Source organism: Puccinia triticina, chromosome 4A (genome assembly GCF_026914185.1).
Source record: "Puccinia triticina chromosome 4A, complete sequence".
Taxonomy (NCBI): Eukaryota; Fungi; Basidiomycota; class Pucciniomycetes; order Pucciniales; family Pucciniaceae; genus Puccinia; species Puccinia triticina.
Genome location: NC_070561.1, coordinates 866,886 through 881,330, shown reverse-complemented (window position 1 = coordinate 881,330; position 14,445 = coordinate 866,886). Strand labels below are relative to the sequence as shown.

General features: G+C 44.9%; 2 protein-coding genes across 2 annotated transcripts; one reads left to right on the top strand and one right to left on the bottom strand.

Moving 5' to 3' along the window:
* Window positions 1-6,746: 6,746 nt before the first annotated feature.
* PtA15_4A100 (uncharacterized protein) lies at window positions 6,747-8,503 on the top strand (the record flags this gene model as incomplete). The annotated part of the gene is made up of 10 exons (XM_053167950.1): window positions 6,747-6,946; window positions 7,025-7,092; window positions 7,170-7,207; window positions 7,272-7,405; window positions 7,501-7,518; window positions 7,590-7,663; window positions 7,755-7,850; window positions 7,928-8,003; window positions 8,075-8,402; window positions 8,480-8,503. The coding sequence occupies 10 exons, from the start codon at window positions 6,747-6,749 to the stop codon at window positions 8,501-8,503; spliced, it is 1,056 nt and encodes a 351-aa protein (XP_053019207.1).
* A 1,748-nt stretch (window positions 8,504-10,251) lies between these two features.
* Window positions 10,252-12,478, bottom strand: PtA15_4A99 (uncharacterized protein; the record flags this gene model as incomplete). Its single annotated transcript, XM_053168826.1, has 12 exons — window positions 10,252-10,381; window positions 10,485-10,513; window positions 10,600-10,742; window positions 10,819-10,867; window positions 10,947-11,041; window positions 11,141-11,242; window positions 11,310-11,369; window positions 11,476-11,515; window positions 11,602-11,676; window positions 11,756-11,848; window positions 11,990-12,046; window positions 12,119-12,478. The coding sequence occupies 12 exons, from the start codon at window positions 12,476-12,478 to the stop codon at window positions 10,252-10,254; spliced, it is 1,233 nt and encodes a 410-aa protein (XP_053019206.1).
* Window positions 12,479-14,445: the final 1,967 nt, after the last annotated feature.

Here is a 14,445-nt window from a genome sequence, read left to right as displayed (position 1 = left end):
AGCCGTTGTCCCAGCACACACATGCAACTTGATCCGGTTTTTATTCCTTTCCCTCCTCGCCCTCGTCCACACCCCTCCTCCTGTTCATCGTTTCGTCTCGTTGTACTAGCTATCTCGTGTACTCTTTTCTGTGCTACTACTGCCACTCCATTTGCTGCTCTCTTCTCCTGCCCTGAAATCCATCCCATGGCGTCTTCGAGGCCTGGAAGAGCCCGGCTTGTGTCTCATCATGTACTCGCGCTGCAAGTCGTTGCCGTTGTTGTGAGGACCTGTTAACAGGAAAACATATACCAGAGGTACTGCACGTTCATTTTTTTGTGTCGCAACGCAAGGATTTCTCACCAGCAGTACTACACTTGAGGCTTTGATCATTGTCTCTACTGGCCAATTTGGCTCGGGAGTTGGGAGGTTTCTGAAACTCGCAAGCGCTGTAGTGTAAGCCGGATGAAGCTTGACTGGTTTCTCTGTGGAGGCGCGAATTTTAAAATGATTCCACACATCAATCAAAAAAACTGAGTAGACAGATTTGTAGCTTGCAATCTCAGCTTTCATTCTGTCTTTTTTCCCAACTGACACCATGGATGACTTCCCGTCGAGATCTGCGGGCCTCCCCGAAGTGATCTAGAGCCCAAAAAGCTAGATTTCCCTGCAGAAGTCTAGACTTTGTGGGTCTAAAGCAACATCTGCAGGGGTCCCAGATTGCAAGGGAAGTCCTCATTACTGGTCCAATCCACTTTTTTGTCTTTGAGCTCGTAAAAAAATCAAATTTGCTGAGCTTGCGGGTCTCAATGGTTACAGAAATCCACCACACCGTTTGCAGAACATTTCTTGCCAGCGGGGCGGTGAAATTTGCCTGAGAGAAATGCTAATCATTGTTACTTTTTTATGATAAGGTCCCTGCATGGTGTTGTCTTTGTGTAATCACCCTCTACATTTACACTTAGACTCATCAGAAGCCTGACTATCTCCTGCCACCTTTGTGTGCATTTTTCTCCTTCCCATGCCCAAGATACAAGCTGGATGTGGTAAAAAAACCCCTCATGGTGGCTAGGGCCTTGTTTGGAGCCAATATACTCTGGTCAATATATGTTTTTTTTTTTTGCCTGATATCCTATGACATCTGATCAGGCCCGCCAAAACTTGATCAGATGTCACAACAATCCACATTGTGTTGCACAGTTATATTGGCTCCAAACAAGGCCTAAAACAGTCAAGGCATGACTGTTTTTTGAATGGGCTCCCATGGAATTTGAAGTGAACAGGCCCAAATGCATGTTCCCACCAGCATCCTGCACCTCTTTGACGGTCTCAGATCTGTTGAACCAGTGTCAAAAAGGTGAAAATATCTATGTGCATACATACAACCGCGGGTTGCTACTTTACGTTTATTGACAAAGTAACAGTATTGTAGCAATTTTTGGTCCCTCTATGCTAACCTGACCAGTAGCCATGATGTAATATGGTGTGATATTGATATTGCATCACAGGAGTCTTTTTTTTTTCAACATTGCTACAATATCTGTGTGCAGAGCAGCAGATTTTGAGCAATACATTGAGCAATACAGGGCCATTTTATAGCTAATATGGCCTTCTTGCAATGAATCTAGCTCTAGCTCAACGGACGAGTGATGACAAGTACGGCATGGAAGGATGAGGAAAAGGCCTTCCACGTATGCCCGTTGAGCTAGGTGACTACTTACAACAATGTCACAGAAGAATGAAAGATGTGTGAAAGGTTGGAAGCAGAGAAAAAACAGAGAAAACATGAAACAGAAACCTCAACAGGCCTTTCATTGCTTAAAAAATGTGTTACTTTGCTCAGTAATGTGTTACTTTGCTCAGTAATGTGTTACTTTGCGCAATAAAACATTATTTTACTAGTGACTGCTGTACAAAAGAGGCTGGTTACAATAACCGTGATGTGGTTATCCACACGCTAGCGTTAACAATAACTGCAAAAATGATAAGCGCAGGTCACTACTTTACTCTACAGCCCTGATTATTGTAGCGTAAAGTAGCAACCCACCGTTGTAATACATATGATGATAATCAACAATTAATCTGGATAGGAAATGAGAAAGTGGAGTAGAATTCAACATTGCTTGATGTCAGTCCTGGATACTTGCCATTTGTTTTTCTTGAGGCAAGTTATGGATTTGCACTCAAGGCACTGTTTTAAGGAGCTTAGGGCTGGCTTTTGCAGTCCACCATCTTCATGATGGTATACTGAGAAAAGCAGACGACCTATGTTGATTTAAGTGTGTCAAAAATTAGAAAACATGTACAGCTTTCAGATTGTCAAAAAATATTGGTGGATTCATGGGAGGTTGCGGCGCTATAGAAACATTTGTGGGGCATGGTGTTTTTGACCATTACTCTCAGTCTTAAATCACTGATATTAGATACCATATAAGTCTCTCCAGTGGCAAAACATCTACACCTTTGGAATTAATTAAGTTAGGTGGACACAGCAGTTTGAAGCAAGGGAAAACAAGCCAAGAAGCTTCCGATTTCAACTGTGCAAGATTCACAGTGAGAATCAGAAGTTTACAGGGAGTTATTGGAAGAAATAAGGGTGTGTGCATTCTTCCCTGCCATTTGGCTCAAGTCTGTAGGGCCAGACATGCCACATTAGAGGCAAGTTCCTCTTTTGGAAGTTGCTAAGCTCCCCTGAGGAGGCACTGGTGTTAAGTTTGAAGCCAGATATGCAGCAGCACTCACATTTCAATGTGGATTTATCTTTCAATATAGTAGGGGGATTCAAAGTTGGCCATGCATGACTTGCATGTACTTTTGCAAGTTGGTTGTCAAGGCTTTTCCTCAACACCAAAATTCAAAAAAAACATTCAAGCAGGTTTGGGGGGTGTATTACAATGTGACTTGCATGCACTTTTGCAAATCAGTGTTCAAGAATGAACTTGAACACCAACTTGAAAAAGTGCATGCAAGTCGGATCTAGCCAACTTTGAAACCCCCTAGTTAATTGATATATTTGGCTTGTGTTGAGATTCTGACTTCTGGTACCAGAAAAAAAAAACAAGATAAATGATGATGAAGCTTGAGGATGGGGCAGTAATGGTTACAATCTCACCGGATGCAGCTCAGGTTAGGGCATGGAGAAACTGGAGAAAGAACCAATGGGGTTTGATTCGATGTACTAGGCTACTACATGTAGGCTATGTTCATGTGATCAAGCTGGGTTTGAGATAAAATGATTGTAAAAAGAAATGAATAGAGTCCGAATGGAATCTCAGAGAAAAAGTATCACAGGAAATCAGAACTTTTACAAGCAGAGCATGCACATACCAGAGAACAACAGTTATAGATGAAAGTGGACAACACAATCTAACCAGGAATCAATGTCTAAAAGGTAGTAAGAAAAGTGCACATTATCAGGATAAAACAAGCTGCCCATAAGGGTTGAGCTTGCATAAGTGTGAGATAAAAAGAGATCAAGGGAAGTTTTCAGATGAGATGGGGGACATGAAGAAATGAGGCAGAGGTCAGAGAAAGGATGGCTAGAGTCCAAAAATCCAGCAGCTTGGCAGATCCCAATCCATCTTTCCACCCAATTTTGCTGTTTTTCTCAGGTTTGGGACAATCTAGCCTAGTTTTCCCTGAAAAATATGGACAAATCTGAGTTCCAGAATGATGGGAATTCCTCCATCCCCTCCATTTACCCAATTCCACTGTGATTCCTGCTGTGCACAGCCACATTGATGGGCCACACTTGGGGCCAAAAACATGCATATTTCCGGGTGATGAGACATGGGAATTCTCCTCCAGAAAACTGGGAGATTGTAGAGCTTAATATGATAATGAGGGTGGTTTTTGAAAACTTCTTGGGCCCTTGGCCCTCACTGATGCAGATGTATTGGTGGCTGTTGATGGTTCATACTTGATAAGCTTTTCTGGGGGCAAGCTGTCCCAGTTAGAATATTTTATGGACAATTTTTCTGTTTGGCTTTTAGCTGGTACATAACACAATTTAGTTTCAATATTTGCAATATTATATTGTATCATTTACTGCCCAGGAAAAACTTGGTTGAAAATTGGATTTGACATGGTTCAAGGGCCAGATTTAATGCAACCCCCAGGGGTTCTAGAAATTTGGTGGAGATGGCGGCCAAGATCTGGTTCTTGCCTCATAAACATTCCCATTCATCTCAAGAAAATGCAAAACAAATGTAAAAAAAAAGCATTATTACTCTTTCCAGAATTAGTCCTTGAAGTTTTTGAACCTCATTTTCCACAGGAAGAAGTTGGATGCCTTTTTGTATATTATAAAAGTGTATAAATTGCCCATTTCAGTGCTAGATCACACAAGATACAATCCCAATGATACTTTAAAATACATGTGTAGAACAAGTTCAGCCAAACAGGGAGATACTTATAACTTCAGGCATGCATGGGAGTTTGCCTTCTATATTGCAAGACAACAGGCCAGATATTTCTGTCCAAGGGTTGTGCAATTTAGGGGGGTTCATGATTGAAATTTGCAAAACTTTAGGACACCTTTCAACCTGTTTTATGAACAGTTTCATTAAAGATTGGTAAGCTGCACTGATTGATGAGCAACACCTGCATCTGGGAAAGCTTGCTCAAAGTTTAAAATTTGTTTATAAAGGCCGTAAATTGAGCTCCAAAGTTTTGTAAAATTCAATTGTGAACCCCCCCCCCCCCCCCTAATTATGTCATCCTTGAATTTAAAGAAAGAAATCCAAGGCCCTATTTTCCAAGAAAACTCAAGACCCCTCAGTGTGGATACGGTCATAATAATGATTCTTTCATCTGCCAAAAAAAAAAAGTTGACACTGCACCTGTGCACAGCTACACTGGCAGAGACATTAACAGTCCAGTCAGTATTGATCAGCGACAGCATGGTCAAAGTTTTAGATCATCTCTTACACTTCTGTTGTTTGACAAAGATTGAGAATGATGGAAGAAGCTTTCTCACTGATCCTATGTAGAACTGTCACATCTTGACCTTTATAAAGTACAAGTCTCATTGTTCGATAACCCATCATCATTTTGTGAATCTGGAGGCAATCAGTCGGAGCAGGGCTCCCGCAACTCCTGTCACCTGATGTGTGATGGTGATTGTGGATTCGGAACATTGCTCAGCCAGTAACTCGGTTGCTTCTTTTGGGTTCAGACTTGACCCCTTACTGCACTCGTACCGTTCAATCGCCATGAAGGCGGCGTCAAGGGCTGTGGAAGGGCTCAGCTACACAAGGAGACACTCGGTAAAAACCTTCTTGAGGGCATGGTTGATTAGGCTGAGATTAGAATGCCACTTGCCTATTCTTGTCACATGCCCGATCGGTAGTTATTATTATTAAGCATTTCGAGCAAGCGCCAATCTCTCAATGATCATAAACCCCGGCAAGTGACATCCTTGCCCTAGCTATTAACTTTCTCGGGACAATTTTCTGGAGAGAATGCCGTAGCTGGCCAATCTGTATGGATTTTTGGATTGAATTCCACAATTACGACCAAACAGCCAAGTTTCTGGTCAAACCCGCTTTGCTGGGTATTTCGACTGGAGATTTTGCATTGAAGATACCAAGACTCTGACATGTGTGTTCAATACAACTTTCAACTGAGCTACCCGCCGAGTTTTGGCCGAAATTTCTGTCTGCCCGTTATGGATAAAGCAAAACATTCTACTTCCATTCTATATTTAATTCCACATCCATGCATCATTGCCCAAAATATATATGGAGGAGTGTGACAAACCGGGACTTGAAATTGAATTACAATCCTGTCTGAATCAGCCTTTGATCATTGCGCTTTTGCGAGCCGGCCGAATTGAAACAAGCACTGTGGGTATCACGCGGCCTCCTAGGAATCGGGTGCTGAATCACTTGGCCGATGTATGCGTCGAAAGTGGCTGCACCGTTAGTCTCCGCGCATCGCACTCGGTGGCGGGACTTGAATTACAATCCTGTCTGAACTGTCTTCTGTGCAGAGCAGCCTTTGATCATTGCGCTTTTGCGAGTCGGCCGAATTGAAACGAGCACTGTGGGCATCATGCGGTCTCTTAGGAATCGGGTGCTGAACTACTTGGCCGATGTATGCGTCGAAAGTGGCTGTATCATTAGTCTCCGCGCATCGCCCTCGGTGGCAAGCACAGCTCTCTGGCCGGGAGAAAGTAGATGAGCGACCGGAATCTACAAATTCAGGCCAGGTCTTCAACGCATGACGATGTAATCAGAGCGGGTATACGCAGATACCGTTGGAATTGGATAGTGCACAAGATACCACCCTTGACTGGACCGGTATCACTAATCATATGATCACAAAGCTTATAAATCTTTAGAATAAGAACAGATGGCCAAATGTTACCGACTACCGACAAAGAAGGCTAGATAGCCCTCCGATTAATCGGTCAGTTGCACAGAAAAGCACAGCTTGAGCCTCAAATTCTTCCGAGCTATCTATTCATTTGGCTCGAAATAGTAATGTTAGAGTGCTTGTTGGTAATAAGCTTATTTACCTTATGGGACCGGCTTGAGCCGATCGGCTTGATGTACAACATGGATCTGTTTGGCATTCTGATAATCTAGGGAAGCATTCAATCGATAGAAGGTTGATGGAGCGGATGCAGCTGTTCCTTCACTCATAATGAATGTATCCCAACAACCCGGGGGTTCCTATAAAAAGCTCCACTTTTTGCAATGGCCTTCCCCATCAAACAACCAACCAGCTTTGCATGAAGTATTCAGCTTAGGCACTTCAATACCATGACTGCCATTATGCTCGCCAACAAATTATTCACGGTTCCCCAGTGGTACTTTTTAATACTATTTTCTTTCGCGATTTTTGCTGCAAGTCACGCCCTGCCTACCCACAGTCTATCACCCAGGGCTAACCCAAGTAGCACAGTGCCTCCGACGGGCGCACTGATTGTCCGACAAAAAAATCCCCTACCGGGTGAACATCCGTGAGCTACACGGTTGATATCCAACGCGTGGAATCCAGTCAATCACTTCATGCTGAATCCATCTCCCCTGTTCCTTAGCACGATTCCTGATGCTATTAGGGCTCTTCGAGGTACTAAGGGCCCCCAAACTATCTTCGTATACCCAGGTAAATTCATGCTTAACTTGGAAAGTTCTGCTGTGAATGCGGGGTGGCTTATAAGGCTCTTATTTTTTGGAGTCTAGGCAGCTATAACCTGGGAGTCTACATACGTTACGGATATGTAAGATAGAGCAGATATTCTGGTAATAGCTTCAAGCAAGTTAACTGAGACTCTTCAAATGTAGCCTTTGACCATTCAAGGTTACACCGCAGCCCCGGGAACTTATGCACAAAACCAGGTGACGGTGAGTGTGGCTACGGGTCGAGCTGAGACAGGTGGAGATCCTCAAAGCTCAGCAATATGGGTTCAACAAAATGAGTAGGTGGCCGTCTGTGGTAGGTTTTCCCAGTTTAATATGTACTCACACAGGAACATGTCGCCTTCATGGCATCTGCCTCTTTCCACAAACTTAGCTTTAAAATGTCGAACATGTAAGCATTAATACTCCACCAGACAAACTGATCTCACATGACGAGCCGGAACACTGATACCCCTGAATCAGTAATGTGGTGAATTCTTATGGTACGGGTACGAATACTCAGGCGGTGGCGGTGACCGCCCAGGGAGAACGTCATGGCAAGTTATCAAGTTCTTTCTTTGCTCATAGCCCCTGTTCCTGACTTTTATACCTTTGACGTTTGTGAAATATGAATTTATGGATATCTAGTGTATTCAATGTGTAGCTTCAGCAGCTACCAGGATACTCTGTATGTCAAATCACCCTCCGCCTATTTCATTGGATGTAATATTGAGGGTGCAGTCGGTAAGGGATCACAACATGCCTGATTATAAGACAGAAACTGACATCTGTGTCGACCTTTGCTTCTGGGGGCTGCACAGATTTCATCTTTGGGGGTGGGACCGGATGGTTTGAAAAAGCAAATATTGTGGTTAAGCCACCGCGGAGCTTTGCGACGTTGAGTGTCCCTTGTTCCTTACCATCTGGTCCCATTTTTGATCGTGAAGCTCATCTCAGTTCAATTCCAGAATCACGGCCCATAAAAGAGCTCAAGCGAGTAGCACTTCAAAATTTGTCTTCAATCTCTCGAATGTTATCGGAGCACCCGGAGCAAAACCGGGATCAGCTTTCTTGGGCCGGCCCTGGTCTGCATATGCAGCGGTCACTTTCCAGTTTTGCTCACTTTCGGACGTCGTAAACCCAGCCGGGTGGGCTGCTTGGAATCCACCACAAGACACTAGAACCCAATCCGTACAATTTTACGAATTTGCAAATAAGGGACCCGGTAGTCAAGGACTACGTTCATTTGGGAAGAGTCCAGTGCAACCAGCGAAAATTGAACAAGTTTTGGGGGTGGTATGTTGTATATTTTGTTTCCAACAGTATTCCTTAAAAAAGAAAAACTAACCAGCTTTCATCGGGTTCTTCCTCAGAACTATGCTTCCTGGGCTTTGTGATTCTTTCATGCTAGATCTGTCGCATAGTGCCATTGACATTAAACTTTTCTTGAGGATCCTGATGATCTGTTGTAGGAAGGTCTTCCCCACGGTTTGGAGAGTATATCTATTTATCAAACTCTTGTTAAAAGTCTTCGGAATTTATCCAGTTGTATTTAGGCCATTTGATGCATTTTTCCATACCTGATCGATATAAAGCCGATTAACTTGTACTCATGTTCCCCTGTAATTCAAAGATAGTGACTGTCTATTGCAGAATGGGAGATGGAGCGGACTGCCGATGTAAAGGAAGTAGCAGAAGTAAAAAGAAGATAGGGCAGTGCATCCTGGTGCATCTGATCCACCCAGTTGCCCATCTCGTGTTGTGGTGAAACTCCGCCGAAGACCCTCACAAATGAGTCAATTCAGTCCATTCTTCGACATGGGAATCACTTCCGTACGAGTCCTGCACACCTTACGATTTAAAGGCTAAAGCCCACTTGGCCGAGCCTAATCAAAGCGCGCGTGGCACAGCCCAAAGCTGCCGGGGTTCAGGACAAAGCCCCGCTGGGCCGATGCCAGAGGGTGCCACGCCACCAAAAAGGCCGGCCATCGAGGAGAGAAGTTTCCCTCCCCGATGGTCGGCCTAAATAATTGAGTCGAAAAGACTCCTTTTTTGATGACCGATATAAGCATTGTCCACTGGGAAGGGAGTCTGCTCCTTGATGACCAGTCTGCGGACCGATCGTCTGTCGGTGTCCAATGTGCTTTGGCAAGAAGGGGGGGAGGTCTCCTCTCCTTGACGACTTGTTATAGTGCAAAGATCCCTCTGAAGGAAGCTAAAGGAAGGACTTGAAGCTAATCGTGGAGATTTAGGTTTGAGAGTGTTGGTGGGTGTTTTTTTCATTTCCCTTCTGAACACCTTCATCTATCTTTTAGTCCTGGGGAACCAAAAAAGAAGGCCTAGTTTTTCTTATTGTTATGGTGTAGCCCACTCCTTGAGTTTATCCGGCTGGCTTGCACTGTTTTCCTCCTTTGAAGTTCCTTTGAAGTTTGTAATTTCCAGTCAAGACTCAACAGCACAGGAAGTGACCTGTCAATATATAGGCCGAAGTCAAAGTATGGTTCCCTCAAATCCGGGAGCCGCGAAAAGGTCTACTTCATGTGCTTATGTGAGCCAGTTCTCGTCACTGTCATACAACGATGTGTGGTTGAATCCTGTTGAGTCGTAATATTGTTTTATTTATGTCTGAATTAACTGCTCAAAAGCCCACACCGTCCCGCAGGGGCCCTATGTCCCTCCGGTCAGTTGTCGGGTAGGGTGATTTTTTGCACAACTCTTCGTGATTGTGCTGCGTACTTGAGAAACGGGTCAGAAACAATAGACTGGAGAGAATCAAGAAGGGGTGGTGATCTACCCAACAAGATGATAACGTTCATTGCAATTCATGTTTCTGTAGCAGTTGAAAAGTAGGCTAGCAAAATAAATAAAACTGTGCAACAAGTGGTCGTAGAGCTTATCAAAAGGCTAGTCGAAAAGAGACGGTACAAAAAAATCACCGATTCTCGATACCGGATGAGTTGGTAGAAGGATGAATTTTGGATACGATGGGACGAGAGGGCATAAAGGATGGCTGGAAGGAATAAATAAATAAAACTCGTGATAGATCACCGCAGGCCAGACATGTAACGTAACGAAAGGTTGCAAAGAGATTGAAGACAACGAGAAGAGCGACTCCAATTGTTCAGAAGAAGAATATTGACGTGGGTCACTGCCGTTCACTGAACTTGGCGAGTTCCTTATTCTGGTAACTGGCGAAGAGCTCGCGAACTGCCCAAGACACCTCAGGGTTTCCAAGAACCAACCGGAAATCTTCGTTGTAGCGCTTACCAGTTCCACTTTAGAAGATAATAAAGAAGGTGCGGTTGGAGAGCGCGGAGGGATCGGGTAGATGCCATGTTAGCATTATCCTTCAACAATCTAATGGGAAGATTAACTCACGGTGGAGATTCGACTTTGTCGACTTCAAACTGCGAGTTCGGACGTGTAGATGCACTCGATCAGCCATTTAATCGCACCCCTCTGTGTTGAGATCAATTATAGACGAAAGACATACCCAAATTACTGCCTTGAGATCTGGTATTATCCTCTTGATGTATCGGTCGACCAATAAGTGGAGCCAGGTCATCTTGATTTCCAGTTCGGAAAAGCCTCCGCCAACAGAGTTGGTAGTGCCGGCGTAAGTGGTGTAACAAGCAGCTATGGGGTGATGAATGAACAATAATGTGTTAAAATTCACTTGGGCAGAGTATACATCAAATAGTTTGCCACTCACCAGTCTCCGCAACGATTATGGGTTTGTTCCATCCATTCCGTCCGTAGATCTTCAAGTTAGAGAATATAAATCTCAGGATGAGTTACATAACCACCTATTTGCGCGGCAGGTCAAGGAGAATGAGTCACCTGTGCAAACTCATACAATTTGCGAATCGCTTCTTGTCGCGTTGGCTTCACGTTTGTTCTTTTATCAGCTATTCCCCAGTGATAAAACGAGAGACCTGTTGAGTGGGGGGTGGGGGGTCACAGACATCAGTAAGCTTTTTGCACAGATTGTTTCTTGGTCGATTTTCGCACAAAAAGAGAGATGGGAAAAATACCGCAAATGTCTACAGTCGAAGGATCGGGCCAGTAGGGCGAGTATCCTCCCCGCCGTTCGCCAACTCCATGTCCAAACATTGCATTGGGAGACCAGAGCATATCTAAAATTTTCACGATTCAGTTTGAGAATGACACACAAAGAGAAAGAAGGAAGAGCTGAGAGCTCACAGGTTCTGTTGGTAACTCTTTTCACTTCGCGAGCCAACATCTCCCACTTTTCCTTGAATTCTGTTCCGCGAGTATAAGGATAAGCAAATGTAAGCAAAATAGATCTTGTTTAACGTGTCCCTCTTTCGGATATCGCACTCATCAGGAACGGAGCGCCTGACTCAACTCTCAGGTTGTAGGCCCCAAGTATACCATTCGCCGTTCATCTATTGCGAGAAAAGACAGAAAAAGAAATGTGATGTCAACGTGGGCAAGCTGTCAGCGCGAAACGGGGAAGCTGGAACAGTCTAACTTCGTGAGCAAATCTCAACCAAACCGTGATACCAAGGTCATTGACTTGCTTCATTTTCATTGCGATTCGATTGGCCTGGAGGAACCACGGATCCATTGAAGTGGGGTGACCTGTCAGCACAATGAACAAAAGGTGGATGAAAGATTTAACTTACGACGTGGTACGAGATGCTGTCCAGCCCTTCGCTTGGCATGAGCGCGATACACCAAACGGGGTTTCCTTTCAAGTTCTGCACAGTCTTAATGTGCTATAGGATTCAATGTCGTACAACGAGAGGAGAAAAGAATTTGATCAACAATTGTGCCACAGATGGTGGGCAGTCACCAATTTCCTTAAATGGAAACGTCATGTGGTGCGGGGATATGAGAGAAAATGACCTGCCACATACCCAATCGATGGCTTTAAATTCCTTGTCCCAAGATGAAATGCTAATGTAATCACCCATCTGTGGCAGAAAACGAGACGTTGCGTCATCTATCACTGGATCGTGACCCTCGAGAAGAAGAAAAATACGCACGATGGACATCGGTTTGAACAGTTTCTTGTTGATGTCTTCAGGCTTATTCGGGTTTTCCTTTTCCAGAAACCCAGGAACAAAGCCGACTGCAATCTCGTTGATGTGCAGTAGCTTCGGATCCAACCCCAAGGAGTGCCAGGTACTTTTGTCGGTCTGGTAGAAATTTTTATAGCTAGACTCTGATAGTGGAGTCGGGTCGCAATCTTTCAATAACCCGCAGCCATTGTCGAGTGGGTCGCCCGTTTGCAACGCAGCCGATACGTCGACGGACACGGCTCCAGCGATGTTGACGATCGTAAGACTCGCTATCATGGCGACGAGAGGCCAGAACCGAGCCGTTTTGCCCGATTTCGCTAGCATGGTCCCGAGATCCAGTATAAACCAGGAAGTCAACTGTAATGCACGGTAGGGGAATCGGATGAAAATGACCGGTGGAAGGAGGCAAGCTCTAGAAAGACGAGGGCAACGCGGTGGACTAGCGTCGCGCTGATTGAGGTTCAGATAGGGGGAGGTCAAACGAGGGATCGAGGATTGGGGGGGATTCAGAACAACTCTGAGGAACGGGGATGCAAAGGATGCGAAGCGAGGAGAACCTGTGGCTAAATAAATAAAAAGTGACCAAGCGCTCTGTCCACCGGGGCGATGGGAGGGGGGAAATGAAAGAGGTTTATAGAACGATAGGAAGGGAGGATTTTTTTATGTTGTGTCTACTATCCACTACGGGATTGCTTGCTGGCGTAAACAGTATAGGGGATGAGAGCAGAATCCACAAGGGGGAAGCCGTCCGACGATGGGGGCGGAATAAGCTTCTATAAATATTGAAGGAGTAGATGGATAACGCCGAAATTTGAAGAGACAGCCGTGGAATTCGACGAGGCTAAGCACACCATCGGTCGAGGAAGTTTACGAGCTTATTAAAAATCTTGATAAATCCATATACCGCTGTATGAGCCACCATCCATTGAGCCGGTGGCACGGCACCTACAAGGTAATATGGGATCGACGCATGGTTGGTGAGGTTATGGTCAGCACGTTGGTCAGGAAGATGATGCATGTATCTATGTATTATGTACACAAACAAGGTAACATAGAGCCAATCTTGGAGAGAAGAGCCAAAGGGCAGTCGATGTTCTCTGCGAATTCCATTCTTGCCGCTCAAACTAAGATTCAGTCGTGCTTGTCCACCTCATACCACACTGTAAGACTGTGTGTGTACACAACGCTTCTTCTGATGCACACAGCATAATGCGAGCCTTGAGGGTGAGCGTTCAGGAAGACCATGTTCGGGGTAGCTTTGATTTGTGAGAGCTCATAACTCGTCTGAGCCTGAGCCTTTACAAGTTGCCCTCTAGGATGAGTGAGGATAGGTAGTCTTCAGTCTTGGCATTTTGAGGGCGAGGGCATTTGTAATAAGCATCACGCAAAGAGGATCGTGCTCCTCCTACGTGATTTGTGTATTGGTAAGACGAGAGTCATCACTGTACTGTATCTACACACCTGTTCGTGGAGGCTGGCATTCTGGTGGACTTTCGCGGACATCGCACACCATGTGGAGCTATGTGGAGGACTTGAGAGCGGGGAACGTTGGAAGATGTGGGTGAATCTCCGATTTGAGATTTCGAATGGCTGGCCAAACTGAATGCCACAGCAGCTTTACGCTGCAGTACTTACACCAGCCGACCTCTTGTTCGCTCGTCGGACGCAGCTTGACAAAACGCGCTGAGAGCAGAATGGAGTGTTCCTCTTCAGTCAGATGCACTACTGTGCTCTCATAATACAAACGTATGAAGGTTCATCATCACACATCACATTGCCGAACGCGTGGGGTCAAAAAACTGGCTTGAACAAGTCATTTGAATCTTGAAGTTTGGCGGCAATAATCTGATATTTGTATGAATTGCGTGAAAGAACAAGCATCATCAATCAGGTCTAGAAGAACATTCTGTGAGGCACCCAGGCTTTGGGCCTGATATTGTCCTCCGCGCGGGACCTCGCCTATCAACATTCTTACGCTGGCTCATCACCAAACCGAGCTTTCGGACTACTCCAAGCGCGTCACACCCACTCGAGAGATGAGTAGATAGAGGTATAATTCACAGATGTGTAGCTAAATACTTCGACTGCGTTTCAGATAAAATTTTCCTCCTTCAGGAGGATCGCCATAATATGCACTCCTGCTCTTGTTCCCCTTAAATTCAATGTGCCTGACAAGAAAGATGATTAGCGAGCATAAGGCTGAATTTTGTCTTGCTTGATGAACAGGTTAACAAGCACGAATATAGAGCTTGCTCTAGCTTTGCCGAGAGTAGCATATGACCCGCCACGAA